Source organism: Thermobia domestica, chromosome 12 (genome assembly GCF_964235325.1).
Source record: "Thermobia domestica chromosome 12, izTheDome1.hap1.1, whole genome shotgun sequence".
In the NCBI taxonomy this organism is placed as follows: Eukaryota; Metazoa; Arthropoda; class Insecta; order Zygentoma; family Lepismatidae; genus Thermobia; species Thermobia domestica.
In genome coordinates this window covers 31,392,882-31,414,291 of record NC_137465.1, presented here as the reverse complement: position 1 = coordinate 31,414,291, position 21,410 = coordinate 31,392,882, and the positions used below count along the sequence as shown (strand labels likewise).

Genomic DNA, 21,410 nt, shown 5'->3' with positions numbered 1-21,410 from the left:
TACGTAGGTGAAAAGGGTTTTAAAATGTGATACTAGCCGTTGCTAAGATAGTTATGAGTATGTGCAACAGTAAGAAATAAGATGAAATGAAGTTATAGATTATTGATGTTATGATTTAAGGTTTCAAGATTATAAAAGTTATTATATTGATGAGAAATATGATTTAATTGGATTGATGATACGAATGAGATTTACATGAAGCTAGTATAAAGGTATAGATAAAGAATAAACAAGATTAAAGTGGATATATGAAGTATTGATTTGAGTAGACTACTGTTGTAGTAAATTATATGCAACAAAGTAATTTAACCTAACAATCGCTACATCTCCAGCTGGGCTTCGTTGACATCGATACATTCCTGCCACCTCCGGCGAAACCAGTGAATGCTATACCGTCTAGTATCGTCAGAAATGTTATGGATCACTTCACTAATCTTAACTTTCAGGTCCTGTAAGTCCTTTGTTTTTTTTTCGCATACACCTGTGTCTGAACGTGATCCCATAACCAAAAATCATAGGGTGTCAAATGGGGGGACTTCGGGGCCAAGGATTGAGGGCTCTGCGCGTAATCCACCTGCCTGGTAGCTCACGGTCAAGGTAGTCCTTGACGACTTGTGCAAAATGTGGGGGACTCGGTCCTCCTGCTAGTGAATACGATCCTTGATTCCCAACCTAACCAATTCGGGCATCAGGAAATTTGTAAGCATTTGAAGGTCCTCTTCCCTGACACAGTGTTTTCGTAGAAGAAAAATGGGCCTATAAGATAGTCCATTGACACGTCACCATCAGTTCATGCTCAAATATAATCTTGTATGGTTTGGCTTTCAAATGTTTACGCATTATCTTGCGTGTTGTTGACTGAGGGATTCCCAACTCCAGTGACCTCTGCGGAATCGATTTTCTTAAACTTCTCTCCTGGCTTTCGGCAACCCTTCACACTATGTTTGGGCTCACTGGTGGTCGACCACTTCTTTGCGTATCACAAACACTCCCGGTAGCCAGCAACTTGCTGTGCCAACTCTTTATACACCTGACATCAGAAGGTACATTTTTGAAGCTTCGCTGCATCAACATACTTGAATTTAGTTCTGCATACCAACACACACACACTGTGCTTTCTCTTGTACCGTAGCTATTTTCATTACCTTTGTTGTCACCAGTATTGGCAACCTCATCATTATGATAGTTACCAAACAAAAATGTACAGATCATCGCACAATTTGAAATGTATTTCACTGCATTATTATTATTATTATTATTATTATTATTATTATTATTATTATTATTATTATTATTATTATTATTATTATTATTATTATTATTATTATTATTATTATACATGTATTGATTCTCTGTCGGCTTTTCTAAAAATGCGATTAGTGAAAGTAGGAGAGCCGAAACACGAAATTTGATTGTTTTTTAAAGTTCAAACATTACTATGGCTACAGTTTCTGAGATAATATCCCAAGTAATGTTTCAGATTACGTTTAAATGTAGGACAATTTCTCTCGAAACTTCAGTGTTCTATAGGATGTAAGCGTTATATTTGAAAGTTTTCAAAGATACTTTCTTTTTTTTTCTTTTCTTTTCTTTTTTTTTAATATTCATTTTTCGTTTAGAATTAACAGTGGATGTATTCAAATCCATTTTCATGTTCACAGATTGAAGCTGGACAGTACTGCACTTTTATGATTCAAACAAATGGAACTGTGAGTGCTTGTGGAAAGGGAAGTTACGGTAGACTGGGTCTTGGAGATTCAAACAACCAACCGCAACCAAAGAAACTGAACATAGATGGCCAGGTAAAGAAGTTATCATCATCTAAGGGAAGCGATGGCCACACTTTGGCCCTAACGGAGGGAGGTCGTGTCTACAGCTGGGGAGATGGTAAGAAACAATAGTTTGTTTTTTAAACTTTTTTTTCTTTCTTTTTTTGTAATACCATATTCGTTTATCCTTCAGAAACGTATCTGCAAACTTTCTAACTCCTCACACACTTCGTGGTTTACAAACTTGAAGATTTATCATCATAGGAACTAAAACCTGTCCGTGGATGCTGTTTTATGCCAGTTCAGTCCAGTAATGATTGCTATTAACAGTGTTTCTTCCAGATAATTTACTTTGGGCCAAGGGAGCATTTCAGAGTCTCGGGAAAAGGAAAATAATATTGTTTGTCAGTTCACGAAAATAGATCTCTCGTCATTAAGTATAGAAAATGGCAGTATTATATAAACAAACAAACAAAAATACTTAAGAGTAAAACCAATTTTAGAAATAGAACAAGTAAGTTTCATTTCACATTGCGAAATTACGGTGGGCATCCAAATTATGCGAATTCACTATTGAAACAGGAAGTAGTAGATCTATAAAGGGTGTGGCTTAATTAACGTAACAAACATCGGGAGGTGATTCCTGACACCGAGATAAAAAAAAAAAAAAAGTTTCATAAACATATAGCATATTAGGCATAGTGGCAGAGTTAGCGAGGGCCGACAAAAACCCTTAATTTTTTTCTTAAATACACAAACAGTTTTCTCGTATAATTCTGGACAAGCCTATTTGCCTAGTACTTACCTTATTTTATTTATCTATTTACTAAGTTTCATACATCACAAGGCCAATTGGCTGGAACTGATTAAAATAAAAAAAGATTTCATCATAGAAAGAAAAAAAAACAAACAAAAAAGAGAATAAAAAATAACTAACAAAACAAATACAAAAAAAAAAAAAAAGGTTCACCTCGCAATATTCAATATTCTCTTTAGATACGTTCTAAAGTTTCGTTCAGAAGTAAAAATGTTAAGATCTGTTGAAACAGTAATCGTGCGCTAGACTGTAAAACAAGGAGCGCTTGACAATTGAAAACCTACGTGTGTCTCGTAAGCTAGCAAATTAAGAGAGCTAGTTCGCCGCGGAGGAACCCGAAAGTTAATCTGCGATAGTAAGAACTCAGAGTCAATTTTACCATTAATAATTTTATATAGATAAAGCAAATCAGCAGCGCGACGTCGTTTGTCAGGGGTACATAGTTTCATTAAAGACATCAATTCCTGTCTAGAGTGATCACGTAACTCAGGAATTCTAAATCTAACTATGGCAAGAAAGAAGTTTATGTCCGAGTCAGTGCGAGATAGATTAGTAGGTACTGCCATATTCCATACAGGTAAACAATGTTCAATGATCGGGAGATGAAAGACTTATAAAATATCGTAAGGGCAGGGAGACCTTGTATCTCAGGACATCTAAAAAGTAGACAAAGTAGTTTCATAGCTCTGGATGAAGTTGATATGTGATTCGCAAAGGAGAGTTTTTCATCAAAGATAACACCTAGATCTTTTTGAGACGAAACACATTTGATGGGTACGTTGTTGACCTTATATATCTGGCGAAGTATCCTTTTTTTTAAAAGAGATAGAAAGAGTAAAACATTTGTTGGGGTTTAAAGACAGATTCCAGGTAGAGCACCAGTTACTTAACATAACTATGTCAGCTTGCAGTAAAGATGCATTGCCTACAGAATTAATGACTCTAAAGAGTTTACAGTCATCAGCGAAGAGCAAAATATTTGTTGAAGGGGATGAAAAGATGCTAGGTAAATCATCCATGTACAGTAAAAACGAGAGTGGACCCAACACACTTCCCTGAGGCACTCCGGATAAGACAGGAGTATACTAAGACAGAGATCCAGAAAGAGTAACGCGCTGTTCTCTCCCTGAGAGGTTACAATCTATGAATGAGAGGATCTTGCTATGAATGTTATACCTATTAGAGAGTTTGTAAAGAAGTAACTTGGTGTTTATGGTATCAAAGGCTTTAGATATATCAAAGTACACTACATCAAGTTGAGAGTTAGCTATGTTGCTTGGGCCGCCTGAGTGACGAACACTGATAGATTAGTAGGACATAAACGTCCTGGTAGGAAACCATGCTGAGAGCTGCTTAAAAATGGTTTGACAAAGCTAAATAATCTGTCTTTTACTATTTTTTTTTTTCCGGAAAGAATAGATACAGAAGAGAGAAGAGAAATTGGTCTATAGGATGAAGCTTGTTTTCTATCTCCACACTTGAAGATTGGTATAATATTGGCAGCCTTCCACAAATTGGGAAAGGTACCTTCTGAGAAACACCTGTTGAATAATAACGACAGAGGGCGCGAGTGAGTGCGCTGTATTACAAAGGAAAATTGTGTTGATATTATCAAGACCAGAAGAACGGCGAGAAGATAGTGAGGAAATAATTGGTTTCACTTCATCAGGGGAGATAGTAATTGTAGTCAACGAGTGCGAACATATAGGTTGGATCTTAGGTAAAGAGGGGGCAGTCCCAAGATTAGAAAAGCTATTACAAAAATGCTCGTTGCAGGCAATAGCTCTGTAATTTCCCTCAAAACTATTTGAGTTGTCGACTTCTTGCAGGATACGGAATTTTTGTCTCCGGGAATTTATAAGCATCCAGAAGCTATTCGGTTCAGAAGTGAATTGACATGATAGGTTTTCCACATATTTCTTATATTTCATACGGAGAAGATATTTCGAATGCCGACTAACATTAGAAAAAGACCTATACGTTTGTTCGCTCGGAAACTGCTTTCCACTACAACCAAGCACGCTGTTTATTTCGAAGAACAAACAGCTTCTGCATCAACCCACGAGGGAACTGACGTGATCGTTTCAGTTTATAGGGACAAAGTCATGAACAGCCGCAGTAGTAATATCCGTAAATAAAGAGACAGCATCATTAATATTACTATCATTTAGTATGCACCAGGGAATTAAGTCAAGGACACGATTTATACTGTTCCATAACCAAATAAACTGTTCAGACTCAAATTTATTATTATGATTTGATGACGCCTTGGTAAAGGAATCTCTCACACTCATTTATTAAAGTTTCTCTTATAATTCGGAGCAATATTAAATGTAATAAATTTACATTAAATATAATAGATTTACATGTAATTATAAAACAGCATTAATTGCATGTTATAATTTAGACTTTGAAAGTAATAATTATGAATATCCTAAATCACGGATCTGTATATATATTTCATAATTCTCTTTTTACAGAATTGGAGTACAAATTACAGGTACATGGTAAGCCAAGTAACCGTATATTTTTTTTTAAAAGTTTAGTGATTATCTTGTGCCTATATTTCAATATTGCAGTTGTTGCTGAATTTACAAAATTAAAAAAAGAAATAAGTATTTTGGTAAGTGTTCCTAGATATGATGCTGTGCTATATGGTTGCGAAACATGGTCGCCTACTCTGAGAGAAGAACACAGAGTGAAAGTATTTGAGAATAAAATCCTGAGACGAATGTTCGGATCCAAGAAGAACGGGAATGGGGACTGGCGGAAACTTCATAACGAGGAACTGCATGATTAATACCGTTTACCATTGGTAGGGTCATCAAGTCTAGGAGGCTCAGGTAGACAGGTCATGTAGTCAGAATGGAAGAAAGTAAGAATATTTTCAAAGTTTTAACTGGAAATTCAATCGGAAAACGAGCACCGGGAAGACCTAAGCGCAGATGATTGTATAATATTAAAATGGATCTTGCAGAAATAGGTATATAAAATAGAAACTGGATCCAGTTGGCTAAGGACAGAAGGCAGCGGAGAGCTTTTGTGAGCGCGGCATGGAACCTCCGGGTTCCGTAGACCATAGAGTTAGTTAGTTAGTACTTGTTTCCCAGATAAGCTTCAGTTGATTTTTTGCTGCAATACAACTATACGTTACATTGTCACGTTGTGCGTGACAACGTGACTCTCATTGTTATGCAGTCAAGTTTGAAAATTTGTTTTGTGTCTTTATCGTCTTTCGTATTTTCGATAGATGCACTCTTATTGTTATCTATATTTCCTCCCAGATTGATTTCTTTGCATATTGTCAGGTAGATACTCACATTTTCTTGGATTTACATAGTACATTATGTCATCTTCATGTAAATCTACATCGTCAGTTTCCACAAGCAGACTGTTAATACTGTTCATGTTAATTTTTTTTTTTTTTTAATTTCCATATCATGTATTTTAAAGCGAAATCAAAAGCATTCTCATGGACGGTACTTAAATGAACCCAAAATTGTATGATTGATTTTACATGGGTCATTGCGAAGATACAACTTTCTAAGACGAATTTGACCTTTTTATGGCTAATATGTACCCTCAAAATGGATACAATGTTTTTACATACTTTGATTATCTTCAACTTGGAACATTTTATTGTAGCTAAAATATTTTGCTTTGTTCCCTCACAGATGTTTGTGGAAGAAAGGTAATTAATGGTGAAAACAAGAGGAAATAAGTAACATAGGACCAATCAAATGATAAGAATAATTCTTTGATTTCTTATGCGTGCTCTTGATTTTTTTTTTCTCTGATACGTTTAATCAAAAGCTTCTGAACATTGAAAGAGGGAAATAGATAGTTTGAATATTTTAAAGTATATATAGCGAATTTAAATTTTATACTTTTCCACACTCTTAGGTGATTATGGAAAATTAGGCCATGGTAACTGTTCCATCCAGAAAAACCCAAAGTTAATCACAGGAGCACTGTCGGGAAAAATAGTCAAATGTGTTTGTGCGGGATACAGGCATAGTGCTGCAGTTACTGAAGATGGAGAACTGTATACCTGGGGAGAAGGAGACTATGGCAGACTTGGTAAGTTTATTCGTGTTTTTACTTTAGGATTGATTATGGTTCTTTGCTAAAATTTGAATATATATGTATGTATATGAAGGACAAGAAAAGAAAAGGCTACGTCTTGTTTCGATAATTTTACAGGGTGTGTTTTTGTAATCAAATCTTTTCTTATTTGTGCAGATCTGTAATACTTTACATTTTTTTTTAAGTAAAATTGCTAATTTGTTACTTTACATGAATGTAATTGCACATCAATTTGTTAATATAATATGGAACAAATGCAGTAAGGACGAATTCTTGTATGAACGAAAAGGCTCAGTCCATAAAATTCAAAGCTTGTTTCTACAGTTAATTACTTCTGAAAATTGTTGAAAGATATTATGATAGTGACTGTTTGGAGCATTGTTCAAAGGAAAGACAAGTTTTCATAATAGTTGTGGACTTCCAGTACACAAAACCTCTTCGAAACATAGAGATCCTCATATTTCTCGGAAGATGAGCGTAAGTCCGTAATAGAAAAACTCTGGTAACTTAAACTTTCTTCCACTGGAACCATTAGATGCAGAAGCTGGTTTCAAAACTGCTGTCTTCTGTGGACTTTTGTAAGTTGTTCTGAATTTCACTAGTCTTGTTTAAGTTTATGTACAATCAATTCTTCTATTGAACAGATAGGAAAACGATACTTCTACTTGTACAAAGACTTCAGAAATCCTGCCTACTGGCAAACCATATCTGAAATAGCTTCAAAAACGTTGAATGGTGATGGCTTGAATCAAGTTAATCGGGAACTTCAGAAATCGAGCTAATTGGAAATCACCGCCGCCGCAGTTCATTAAGGTGAATGATTTGAGTTAGTCCTCTTGTCAGCACCAAAGTTGGAATCCGAATTACATTTTAAAATCCGAGTTACATGTAGGGACTACCACTATCACTATGCGTTGAATTAATTAATTGAGGTTAATATCCTTTTCAGCATCAAAGCTATATAGGATTTAAATCTTCGATTCAATATAGAATTTCATCGGGAGTCGAAGTCGGATATTCTACTTGGAAGGTGGTGCAGTGGCCCATTTAACCGTGGTTGATTAGTGATTTGAATTCTCAGTTTTAGGTGGATTTCGAACCGCCTCGTTGGTCTAATGGTTAGCACATTCGTCTTTGCTGCAGTGGTCTCGGGTTCAGTTCGCAGTGAGAGAACCTTAAAATTTGAAAGCCTTACACTAGTTCGGATTCCATCTTAAACTGTACGTCCAAGTCTGATGTAGCCTCCATGCTGAATAAAGATGCTAAGCTCCAACCAACCGGACCACCGTAATTCGTTCAAATTTACGGCTTTCCAACCGGGAATAGAACCCGGGACTCTGTGCATCAAAGGCGCGCCACTAGATCAGCGGGATGGGCCATTTAATAATCAGGAAGTTACACAGTGCATTAAATATTTCAAAGATTATTCATATGAATGGACAGTTGTTCTTGTAACTGTTGAATAAATAGGTTCTCATGAGAAATATAGAAAAATTGCAAGTAAAATTGTCTGAAACTTCCAAGATTTCAGAAGAATAGCATTGGTTCAGAGTCATCCTTATTGTGCAGGATTGCAGATTCAGCTTCAGGCCCTGAAGGTTGAGTAATGGGCAAGAAGTGTATCCATAGATATTCATTGAGCTCCTTCGTGGCTAAGCGGTTAGCGAACGCGCCTTAGGCGTGAGAGATCCGGGTTCGATTACCGGCGGGAGCTTATGTGGTTCGGATTCCACGTTAATCAGTAGGTTCACGTCTCATAGAGCCCCACTGCTGAACTGGACGTTAAACTCAAAATCAACTCAACTCATAGATGTTCATGGTATATTTTAATTTTCTTCCAGTTTATCACCATTCAGTATATCAGTGGCTTACGCACTTGCTTTCTATAAGGCTAAATTCTCTATAGGAATTCTTGTCTCGGATACAAACGCGAATAGTGATTGGAATTTCACTTCAGACAGTAGGTCCCGACTCATATAACCTCGATTGTGAAAAGAAATGTTGAACTCCAAACAACCAGTAAACTACTCGTCATCATAATTACATTTAGCGTCGTTGTTGCCATCTCTTTGCGTACATGATATTCGTGGGGCATCAAACTGAAGATATTATATCGAAAGATTTCGGCTGACAATTCCATATACTTTTTTCGATATTTCATTACACACTGAATAACGTGAAAAGTGTACAGTTGTCTGTGACAAAACAGTATGTTTTAATGTAGTATAAAGTAGCATCTACAATTTTCCAATATATATACTTTTAAATACATCCTTTTATATGTGTATAACATTGTTCTCATTGTTATTACTATTATTAGGTCACGGCGATAGTAATGGACGAAACGTTCCTACTCTGGTGAAGGACATTTCAGGGGTTGGATCTGTGTCGTGTGGCAGTGCTCATACCATTGCCCTGTCTGCAGATGGGAAAACAGTGTGGTCTTTTGGATCTGGTGACAATGGAAAGTTGGGCCATGGTGACACTTGTCGTGTGTACAGGCCAAAAGTTATTGAAGCTCTACAAGGATTATATTTACGTAAAGTTCTCGCTGGAAGCCAGTTTTCATTAGCCCTGACAACAAATGGACAGGTAATTTTTGTTTGGAGATAATTAATAGAAGTTCTCTCGTGTCCTTAGTAGGATGCTCTTTTCTAATGACCAAAGGAATTCTGAAGGAAACATCAAAATGTATTGTGATGCGGGAATAAGGAAAAAAATCAGAAGCAGATAAATGTGCTTATTTGCAAGTGAATCATCTAAGAAAATCTGAAAGGTTGTATTTCTTTCTAAATTCGCCATTTATTTAGTTTTCCTATTAGTCTTTGCGTCTCAATAGTTAGTGAGGACTGATAGCGTTCCTCTGTTTTTAATTGGAGCGGAAGACGCTACCTATCGAAATCAGTACTAGCTAGTTATTAGGATTTGAGCACTTGGTAAACTATTTTATAGATGTAACAATTTGTTCATTGCGTTATAAGTAAAGAGAGGCAAATTATGAAGAAAAAATACGAAAAATATGAAAAGTCCAATATATAAAACTAAATTTTAAGTACGTACTTTCTAAATGATGAATTGTGAATGTATTATATATATATATATATATATATATATATATAATACATTCACAATTCATCATTTAGAAAGTTAGTTTTATATATTGGAGTTTTCATATTTTTCGTATTTTTTCTTCATAATTTGCCTCTCTTTATAATCTTAAATTTATGCACATATTCATTAAGCTTTTAAAAAAGACATAAGTTTACACCATTATTTCAGTAATAAATGCTTGACATTGTTAACATACACTATACCGTAAAGAACGCAGTAACATACAGTAAGAATAAAACATAGGGACATAAGCAAGCGTGGAAATGTTCAACTGACACCATCTCAGTTCCCTTATTTTGCGTTAGCTTCGCACAGCTACGTCCATCGTGTAAATCCTACTCTGGTATTATCTTTCTTTCGCATAAAGTAAGATGAGCCAAATTTGAAGAGACATTCTGTCAGAGAAGGAGAGGCTCGTTCCACTCTCCTATTATTTGTTCCGGTAGTGCAGGTAGGACTAGGATTGTACCCCTAATCTGAGGTAATTAGGACTAGAGTTGTAGCCCCTGCATGGTTTCCAAGATGTTCCCAAGTGATGGACTAGACTCCACCGCGTTGTGGTCAACCGTAGAATTCGGTACCTTTCGATGTAGAGATGCCTCTGGCACTAGAAAGAAGATGTGAACATGTCTTTAAATGCTGCGCAACTAACACTAGATATATTGATAGATTCCCACCTGCGAGGGGAGTCTCCTCTATCAGTAAGTATAACTGAGAGATGGATTTGGATCCGTTACTGTTAATCTGGTAAGAAATGAACTCTCCTTCTACATGGGGAGGGGAGGTAAGAGTAATCTTGATAATGATTCAAGGTCACTGTATGCAACGAAGTTAGACGTTCAATTTACGCATATGACACTTACAGAATATGAAAAAAATAATATGGTTTTTACTAAATATGAGAATTGTATCAAAATATTATGAAATATAAAAATTTAAAAGACACTATTTCTATTCAACATACCATGGATCCTTGTTCCTATTGCTCTATGAGTAAGTTTGCATATAAAACTCTGAAAAAATTTATTCAGTAGAAGCAACTACTAAGATTTCTTGCAAGATACAAATGATACATTGTGCCATGACCCTGAACATGTTATTTTAATATTTCTAACTGCCTGAGGAAATCTAGTGGATTTCGCGTGTTCTTGTTTTGAAACGTGTGTAGTTAGACTCTGTACATTATATTCATTATTATAGTTTTACAAGGTGGATTCGAAAATTCGACGAATTTTAGAGGACTTTTTAATACCTAAGTACTCAATTTCTAATAGTGACTTTAGTGTATGTGTGTGTGTGCGTATAATTTTATTGCTAAGACAGTTGGGGAATAGAAATACTTTTGCTGATAGAAATTCTGAAAAGCTAATGAAATATTCTGATTTTTGCAATACGTTCAAGGATTCAACTTAGTTGCTGTTCAATGAGTTATCATGTGGTTTATATATGTATGTTTTTCATATATTCTAATTCGCAGGTATTTGCATGGGGAAGTGGTGCGTGTTTAGGATGCGGCACAGCGGACTATACTTCATTAGTTCCACATCTTATAGAAGACTTAGCTCTTTTAAGGGTGATCGACATAACTTCGGGAGATTCTCATTGTCTAGCATTGACACACGATAATGAAGTATATGCATGGGGTAATAATGCTATGGGACAGTGTGGACAGGGTCATTCTACATCACCTATAACAAGGCCAAAGAAAGTTATTGGTTTAGATGGAGTGGCAGTTCATCAGATATCAGCTGGAACTTCACATAGTATTGCCTGGACGTCAATGCCTACAGACAGGTAAGTTCAAAATTGCTCATTGATCGTTGTGGATATGAATTGCTGCTAACTACGGTGCAAAGTTTTATGGAGGGGGTTGGTGAACTGTTAATGCTCTGGGTTCGTATTCAAAAGATCCCGGGTTCGAATTCCGCTGCTGACTACTTACTGTTTCTTCCTCAATTTCACCAAACAAACCCTGTGATTGCAGTTTATATATATAGGCTCTGTTCGATTTCCTTCATTTTGATTATTTTAAATTGTTTCTATTATTAAATAGTTGCTAATGACTTCTAATTGACTTGAGTGGAGATAAAACATGGTTATATTTATAAAGCAAACTGATTTGTGCTTACAATTGTAAAAGAAAAAAAATCTCTGCTTATTTTCCGTATGTATTTGTCTAAGAAATAAGGGTATTAGAACAAATTTGTAAGGGTATTTTGTTCACCTCTTAGAGATGTCCCTGGTGAAGATTACCATCTATAAAGATTACTTTCAAAAGTGTGAGTATTCAAGAAAAAATCCTGGTGCTAGGCATCAAATACAAAGGTAAATTTTGTATGATTAGATTTTTTCATCACATCCCGCACTAAATTTGTTGAGAATATTGATATGAACCCATGAACGGGTCCAGACCAATTTCGAGCACCATTTAGAAATGCGCATAAAAATTTCTTATACACGTACATCGTCAACATAGGAAAATGTGCCTTTAAATCAAGGTCATGACAAATTATATTTAACATAAATCTATTCCACTTGACTATATTATAGTTTACATACTTACTGGTTGATCTGGTCTACAAAAACAAGTTATCGTCACTCTAAAATAACGGAACTACACACACAAACAAAATTATACAAACGATAGCTGTGCACTAGATTGGACGCTTTAATACATGATGTTGGTTCTCGGGAAACTGGCTGCACAATGACTTTTAGTCCTTTTCGCGCCTCCCAGCATGCAGCATTAAATCTCGAGCCCAGAGGCGTTTTTCGGTACAAACCGCAATCTCAGCACCCTGAAATGTTGTAATTTTTCACTCGCATGGTCTGCACGAGAGTTCCCATTGGCTATTATAGTTCTGCCACTATCAGCGCATTTCCTAGGATATTTACTATCAAACCTTTCTCAGGGGTTAAGAGATACTCCAGAACAATGCACTATTATACGAGGTGTGATCAGAAAGTAAGGTTATAAATTATTTCGTACAACCAATACAGCCATAGTACATATATTAGGTTATTTTTCGACATAGTTTCCATGTCGGTTGAGGCAACGTCGCATCGTGGGATGAGTTTGAAGATTACCTCCCGGTAAAAATCCTGTCTTTGCATGTTCAGCCATGTTGTCACACTCGTCTGAAACGAAGCGACGGTGCTTCTTCAAATGCGGGAAGAGCTGAAAGTCGCTTGGAGCTAGGTCCGGGGTGTAGGGAAGGTGGTCGATTATGTCCCAACGAAATTGCCTCATCAGCGTGATGTTTCTGCTGGGCTGTATGCAGGCGCACGTTTTCTCTACTAGCCGCAAACTTTCGACACCATTCTGCGACATGCTGACGAGACATTACCGTCTCTCCGTAAACCTCTACCAACTGCCGGTGATTGTCATCCGCATTTACTTGTTTCGCCACAGAAATCGAATAACTGAGCGGATTTCTTCGCGAGATCAGTTTTTCAAACGAGTTGCCATTTCTGTTTACCTACAACTAGCGCCAAAGATGGCGAGTGGCTGAAACTCTGAACAGTTGCCAAGTCCTTGTATTAAAATTACCGCACACTCCTCATTCCTCTTTAACAGATGAAATTCCAGAAATATCGACCTTGTAACCTTAGTTTTTGATCCTCTCTCGTATTATATGAATAAAAAAATGAGATAAACTTCTAGTTGCACAGCAAACTAGTCTAATAATTCCGCTTCACTAAGAATAAAAGTGATGTCCAAAATAGCATAAAATAAAGATTATTCCAAATTTAGTTAGATTTAATAAATTTAGTTTTGATAATCTTTTAAAAATTATTTTCAGACAACTTGTAGCGTGGCATCGACCATTCTGTGTAGATCTCCAGGAGAGCACATTCCTACTTTTGAAGCATTTTCTTGAGAGCTATTGTGAGGGATTCGACAGTGACATTCCACCCCCACCTTTTCCGTCTTCAAGGTAAAATCAGGTGTATTTATTCTAATGTTTAAAAACTTACTTGCTATGTAGTGTTGCAAAATTTTACTTAGCATGCCTCAGAAGAATTTGTTGACTACGGAAAGTGAATTTGTTAAAATATAAGTATTCTGTCATGTTGTATTTATTACTGGATGATCCTACTTCAAACTGGGGAGGCTTTTGTCAAATATAGTTCCCCCGTAACATTTTCATTTTAATATAAAATCTGTTCTGTTTATCATATTTTATCAATTTCAGTGTTTCGTACCTTTCTTTTAACTATTGGTTTCGCGTTATCATATCCTCAATATTTAACTTCTTGTTCTAAACCATTTTTTTTTTTCTCCGGGCGAGGAGGATCGGAATGTCGGGGGAGGTATGGTGGTTTAGTCATAGAGCGCTTACCTCTAGTGAGAAAAGTTTTTAGTTCGTGTAGCTTTGTAATGAAAAACATGATATGATGTCCATAGACAGTCTTACGTTGTATCTGCGTGGGTTTTCTCGGGGTTCTCCCGTTTCCTCCCACTTTCTTCATTCCACCATTTCATTCATCACTCATCATCACCGTCTCCTTTAGCCTAACCGGCATAACCGTGGGACGTAAAACTCAAAGATTTCATTTCATTTCTTACGTTGTATCCTGAAGTACATATTAGAACTTCAGTCATTTAGTTTCGGTATGCACTGACATCTTTGTCGATAACTTCTGGGTACTGCTATCCGGAGTGACACATGGAAATTCCTCCCTTCCAGTGGAACCTTGCTGAGAGAAAAATAGTAACTTCACTTCTCAAAAACTCAGCTTGGGAAAAATACGATGCTCAATTAGAGGTTTATCACCGTTTTGTATTCTTTCTTAATTATAATTCATTTCAGATCGTTGTAGAAACTAAACACAATTAAAAATCGTGAAGCTTACAAAGGTAAAGTATCGTTAAAACCTTCCGTTACCATTTATTTCTTTAAACTGTACGTGGGACTTTTAACTGGTGATTTCGGAAGTTCAAACCAATATTTTTATTATTAAACTATTTAATTATCTTCATGTTGTTTTTCTGTTCCACTCAGCTAGGTTTCTGCAACTCAAACTGTCTTAATTTCCTTCGTTCTAGTATTTTTGTCCCTTTTGGCATTTATTTGTCTTCCATATTCTTCACAGCTTTCCCTCAAGTATATATTCGTGAAAAAAAAATAAATATATATAACTTTTCATAAATAAATTAAGACATAGAATCCTTGTACAACTTCTCTAATATTTTAAACAAAAAGTTATAGACGTGAAACGATTTTAGAGATAGTATTTCTCATGGAAAATTAGGACAAAAAATAAATTGTTGTCAGAAGGTATGGGAACCAATAAAATAGTAAACTGAAAAGAGTAAAACTCAGTTTGAGAGCCAAGAATTGTACAATACATTATTTGATGTATTGTACAATACATTGTACGAATTATTTGATGGACATAAATATCATTAGCATTTTTTATGTTTCGTTCAAGCACGCAATAAACACATCCATTTTAACTATGAAGTATTTACAAGCGTTCCTCTGCTCCAGGTAAATTAATTTCGTTAACTTGAAAGCTGTTTTTTTTTCTTTCTTTTTTTTTTAAATTGAAGTTTTAGTTTTCAACCTAAAATTAATGCCGTCCTTTTAGTGTTGCTCTACGAAAAGTAGGAATTGTCAAACTACTGAAATTTATTCGGTTAGGTATAAATTTAGGAACTTTTATAAGTTTTAATATTTATCGTGATGGGGAATATTACTTTTTCCGCCGAAAATGTAGTCATTCACAGAGGTTTATGATCCTCAACATTGGCAAAAGTTTCCTTGAAATTTGCTGCATGCATATATATACTTCGCGTAAGACTTGGGATGGGTACAGGTCTTAGAAGGATTATTTTTTCTGAACTCTTGAAAAAGTAGCGAACAAACTGCGCTTTACATCGAAGAGTATAACAATAATGCAAATTTATTTGGTTTAACGTGTAGATTTTATAAAGTAAAAGAAAAAGTGAAACTAAAATAAGAAGCTAAGAAAAAATGAAATAAATTATCTTGAATTTTAATCAACTACTAGTAAATAAGCCGACTGATATATATATATATATATATATATATATATATATATATATATATGTAACATCAAATTTAATCGAAATCCCATTGGTTAGTTTTAAGTTCCCTCATTATAGAGTAAAATACAGTCAATTTACAACAAATGAAAAACGGAAGAAAAACAGTTTGGTAAATTTTCAGTTTAGTGCCATATGAATGTAGAAAATGTCTCTTAACTACTTTAATTGACATTTAGCAATACTAATGTATAGAGTTGCGGTAGCTTACTGGTAGAGGTCTCATGCCTGGTGCGAGTCTATAGTTCTATCCGAGGTAATGTGAGTTTGTGGTTGAACTCCTCATGTTTCTTTTTCCAGTACCTTCATTTTTCATTTTATCATTTTTTTCACAAGTTTTCTCTTGTATTTATCATTCACCTCCCGTAGCCTAAAGTATGTAGCTGTGGCACGTTAAACTAAAGATTTTATTTTCCTTTTTATTTGGTATGAAGAATACTTGTATCGATCCTGTCGTGTGATTTTGTGGTAAGCTACATTGTGTCGATGAGTTTCCTCTAGTTTTTTTTTTTTTTTTTTTTCACGCGCTTTCTTATTACACCAAATTTATTATTATTAATTTATACTTATCACTGTGTGCCTTAGCTTACATAACATATTTGTTGTACGTAATGAAATTACCGACTTCATTTTTAACACTAATTAGGCTAAACGAATAGAGTATTCAGACCACACATAGGCCAAGCATTCGGCTACTCGGAGTTCAGTTGTTCGAAATTTATATGCACTTTTTTCTAATGTACTTTATTGCAACATTTAAATGTTTGAAATGTTACTAGTGTGTGTTCTTCTATTTCTAGGGAACATCACCAATTTGTTTTACTTTGTTTGAAGCTGTTGTGTACTCATCTTTCCCTTGCTGTGACTGGTGGAATGACTACCTCTGTATTGGGAGACCAAGCGAAACCGTTAAGACATCTGTTATTCAGGTACTGTATCATTCTTTTAATTTGATAGTGTATTCAGAAAAAATTAAATACTTAAGGAGAGAACTCAAATTGATTTTCAATATTTTAAATTTAATTTTATTATATTTTCGAAAGTGATAAATATAGTACCATATTTTGGATTCATATTAGACCTATCATTACGAAGTATTTCAAAGCAAGTATAATCATTATCGTTTATTGAGTAATGTGTCTTCTTCGTCGATAACATGTTCAGTCATTACGAAAGAAAAGTGCTAACTGCATCACTTAACTTTTTACTGCATGACGTGCCATATATACTACTTTTCCTTAATTTCTACTATAGTTTTTAGCATGTAAGATTTATTTCGCTTCATACACCCTCCATTCCAAAAGAAACCGAACTTTTGAAAACAAATAGTACCACTAGTGCCATCTGTTGTAATATTTTACCGGTAGATGGCGTAGTCCCTCATTGACAACTGGTATAAATGTCATGACATTTGGATGCACGGCAACAAAGTTATTGCGTTTCAACTATCAGTGTGTTGTGTACATCGGTCGGAAAATGAGTTTCAAACAACGAGCTGCAATTGAGTTTTGTGTTAAACTGGGTAAAACTTTTAGTGAAACGCACCAAATGCTACAAAATGCATATGGTGATGAGTGTCTATCCCGTACGCAAGTTTACGAGTGGTTCAGGCGATTCAAATCGGGTAGAGAGACGCTGGATGATGACGAAAGATCAGGCCGTCCCAGAACCGGATTATCGGAAGAAAACATCGAAAAAGTGCGTGAATTCATCAAACATAACAAAAGATCGTCGGTGAAAGTTATTGAAATGGAATTAGGCATTCCTCAAACAACCGCATACCGCATTTTGACCGAAGTTTTCGGCCTTAAGAAGGTTAATTCGCGGTTTGTACCACACAAACTCACCGAAGACCAAAAAGTCGATCGAATTGTGCATTGCAAAGACATCGTTAAAAGTGCTCGGCAGGATCGAAACTTCTTGAAATCGATTGTAACTGGTGACGAGACGTGGTGTTTTGAATATGAGCCCGAAACAAAGCGGCAAAGTGCTGAATGGAGAGCGCCGGATGAAGGAACACCCAAAAAAAGTCGCTTGGTGAAGTCAAAAGTTAAGGTGGTGCTGATTTGTTTTGACGATTCAAAAGGAATTATCCACAAAGAATTTGTTCAGCCCGGCCAGACAGTCACTGGAGAGTTTTACTTGGGCGTCATGAAGCGTTTGCTGGCAAGAATTCGTCGTATTCGGCCCGAATATCGCGAAATCGGCAGTTGGACTCTTTTGGACGATAATGCACCATCACATCGTTCGCGACTTGTAACTGAATTTTTGGTCAAAAATCACATTATTCGGTTGCATCATCCGCCCTATTCACCAGATCTCGCTCCGTGCGATTTCTATCTATTCCCGAAACTGCATTTGGCGATGAAAGGAAAGTGGCATGCATCGATTGATGCCATTGAGAAGGCGACGACCGCCGTCCTAAAGACCATTCCAATAAAGGACATGGAGAAGTCGTTTGACAACTTGTTGGAGCGTGCAAATATGTGTATCGATGCAGAAGGGGAATACATTGATTAATAAAAATGATTTGTTCCAAAATGTACATTGCTTTTTTGTTTTTTTAAAACGTTCGGTTTCTTTTGGAATGGAGGGTGTACACAAAACCATTTGATGATGCATTTAGAACTAGTAAGTACTGTATTCTAGTTATGTATTTTAGTTTTTTAATTTTTAAAAACTCGTTACTCGTAAAGCTAGTAGAGACTAGAAGAGGCACTTTATAGATAATGTTCCGTTACAATATGTAATTTGTATTTTCTGCTTCTATCCATAGATAAAGATCCAGTGTAAGCCATAGATGTCCGCTATGATTTTATGGTTTCTTTCCTTCGTAGTAGTATGTCACATGTATGTTAAAATTATTTTCGTAGAAAAGTGTTATTCGTATAATTTTCGAAAAATATTCTAGATTTTCTAACAGATAGATTTTAGGATAGTTTACAATTACAATTAAGAGAAAGTAATTACCAGACCTCTTCCGTACTGACCTAGCATTAGAGGTAAAAGTTATTGTGAAATTTTTGATCCAGATTCACATGAAGAATTAAACTACTTTGTGTGATAATTATTTGATACCTGACTATTATACTCAGATGCAAAAGAGGTTCTATTATCACCAATTCTTCTGGACCAGAACAGCTTTTTCCGCTACGGCTGATTTGCAAAATGTGATTTGGAGATCCAAAAGTCTTGAAAGGCACAGGAAATACGAAGTTACTTACCACTTGATTTTGAAATCCAGCAAGTATCAGCTGTAATAGAATACTTCAAATATTTTTAGATAGTGGATCGAACGATTGTGATAGGAGATGTTGAGCATTTGATCTTGGGATATTCGTGACAGGTGTTGTTCAAGTCAGCTATTTAATAACCCACTTCAGGATATTATTGGATTAGTAGACTTGATATCAGCAATGCGTAAAGTAATAAAGTGCCACAGATAAAAGTATTTGAGCTCTGAAGACTATGGAAATTTATTTATTTATTTATTTATTTATTGAGTTTAACATCCCATTGTTCTGCCTTTTACCACAAAGGAAAGGATAAGAAACGAATGAATGTAATGAAATACATAGCACTATAACACCCTGAGTGAAATCTGAACATTCTATCTGTGCTGTGATCGCCATCATCTTCATGTTGTACACTGCTTGACTATACAGGGTGTTTTTCGGTCACGAAAGTCATGAAAAAGTCACGAAATCAGAAAACGGTCATGAAAGTCAAATAAAAGTCACGAAATTTAGCTTTTAGGTCACGATTTTTTTATTATCTGTGCAAATATAAGTATAGATTGGAAAATTTTGTTCTATAAAACGTCAAAATTCACCACCAAAAATTCTCTGGTCGGCTTTAGATGCTACCAAATCGCAAACAAACCACGCTTCTATCGCATGCAGGACATTCAAATTTTGTTCTATAAAACGTCAAAATTCACCACCAAAATTTCTCTGGTCGGCTTTAGATGCTACCAAATCGCAAACAAACCACGCTTCTATCGCATGCATGGACATTCGGCCCAATTCGCACCCAAATTCGCTCTTGAGAATGTTAACTAAATTTTATAGTTTGGGAAGAAAAAGGTCACGAAACCCTGCTATACTAGCTGGCCCAAAAATTATCGAAAACGTAATACAGTTCATGCATTCCAACACGCAATAATTTCTTCAGAAGGATCGGATGGACATCACAAATAACATACCATTGAACCATAACTGGAGATGTTAGACACACTTTTATGTCTTGTGCTTAAGCAAAAAAAAATGTCAGTTGACAAACAAATTATTCCGACAAAATGAAGGCCGTCGCTAAAACAGTGGGTTGTGAATTGTGATTGTTACAGTGTGAGGTACGTACATCTGTGTCACAAAGTTAAGCTTATAGCTTAAGTAAAAGATTAAAATTTTAAATATTTCTCTTGTTCTAAAGATATTATTATTATTATTATCTACCAAAAATTAGTGTAATAAGGGGTTAATATTATTACTTAATAATCAAAATTAAGTATTTTCGTTCTTATCAAAATACTATGGTAGTAATTTCATATTCTAGGACACTTCTTTTCATATAAACCAGTCTTTCCAAACTAATGCTAGGTCAAAAAGTAGATGAATAGACGAGCGAATAGGTAATTATTCTATTCAATTGTTTCATTTATTTTACTTTTTTTTTTAAACCTGCAGACTGATTACGAATTGTAATTTATAAATGTGGATTATATGCATTATCAATAAGAAAAAAATTGTGTAGCTTACCAAAATATTCATATTCCGTATACACTGAAAACCTATGACAAAATTTGTCGTATCAATGCTGCTGTGCATTAGAAAATTAAGAAAAATGGTTGTGTACAGTAAGTTTTCGAATGATACCGTACCGTTGGACACTAGGCAAAAGAATTGTAATTGCGTACTATCCTTTAGCATTCGTAACGCGAACTCACGAAACATTGAAACCAAGCAACATGTCTTGACAAATGTTGCCAAGCCTAATATATTGCTATAAAGTTAAAACCGTTTCTAATAGTTCCTAGGCTAGTGTAATTCTGAGTGATAACTACCACCATTAGTTTCTTAAATGGCAGTGCAGAAAGATTTCGCTACTTCGCTGTCGGATAGAGTAGTCCAATCACTGTAAAATTTGTCGATATCTCTTTACGTTACTTAGCCGCGGGTTCGTTGGAGAGGAGAAAACCCTTGTAACATTGCCTCCGTAAGATTTTAATGGACCGAAACAAATTTTAGTTTAAATCGTCTGTGTTTTGTTTGTATCGACATCCTTAGCGTAAACTATTTCTCTCGTTTATTGATTTAAATCAAATTTCATGGGCTTCGCTTCAAGTATAGCTAACCTAGGATATATGTCTTTGCTGTATGTCATAGGGTGGGTAAGAGCGATATGTCACGTTCCTCGCAAGGAAAATACTGCAGGGGATGTGCGTGGAAACCTTTCGGGAAAATATCCGTGAGTAGACTAAAAAAATAAGAACTTTGTGAACACTTCTTCCCTTATACTACAAGTATTCTACGTTGAAATTGGTTGTATTTTATTT

The 21,410-nt window shown here is 35.5% G+C and overlaps 1 protein-coding gene across 2 annotated transcripts in view; it reads left to right on the top strand.

The window, feature by feature from the left end:
• The window catches only part of LOC145666394 (putative E3 ubiquitin-protein ligase HERC1), a 255,934-nt gene that overhangs the window by 36,724 nt on the left and 197,800 nt on the right, over positions 1-21,410 (top strand). For both annotated transcript variants that reach the window (XM_081733597.1, XM_081733598.1), the window contains exons 9-14: positions 1,662-1,887; positions 6,490-6,666; positions 8,993-9,264; positions 11,261-11,577; positions 13,587-13,721; positions 16,657-16,785. In XM_081733597.1, the coding sequence (XP_081589723.1) occupies positions 1,662-1,887; positions 6,490-6,666; positions 8,993-9,264; positions 11,261-11,577; positions 13,587-13,721; positions 16,657-16,785 (1,256 nt within the window). The remainder of the gene's footprint in view (positions 1-1,661; positions 1,888-6,489; positions 6,667-8,992; positions 9,265-11,260; positions 11,578-13,586; positions 13,722-16,656; positions 16,786-21,410) is intronic.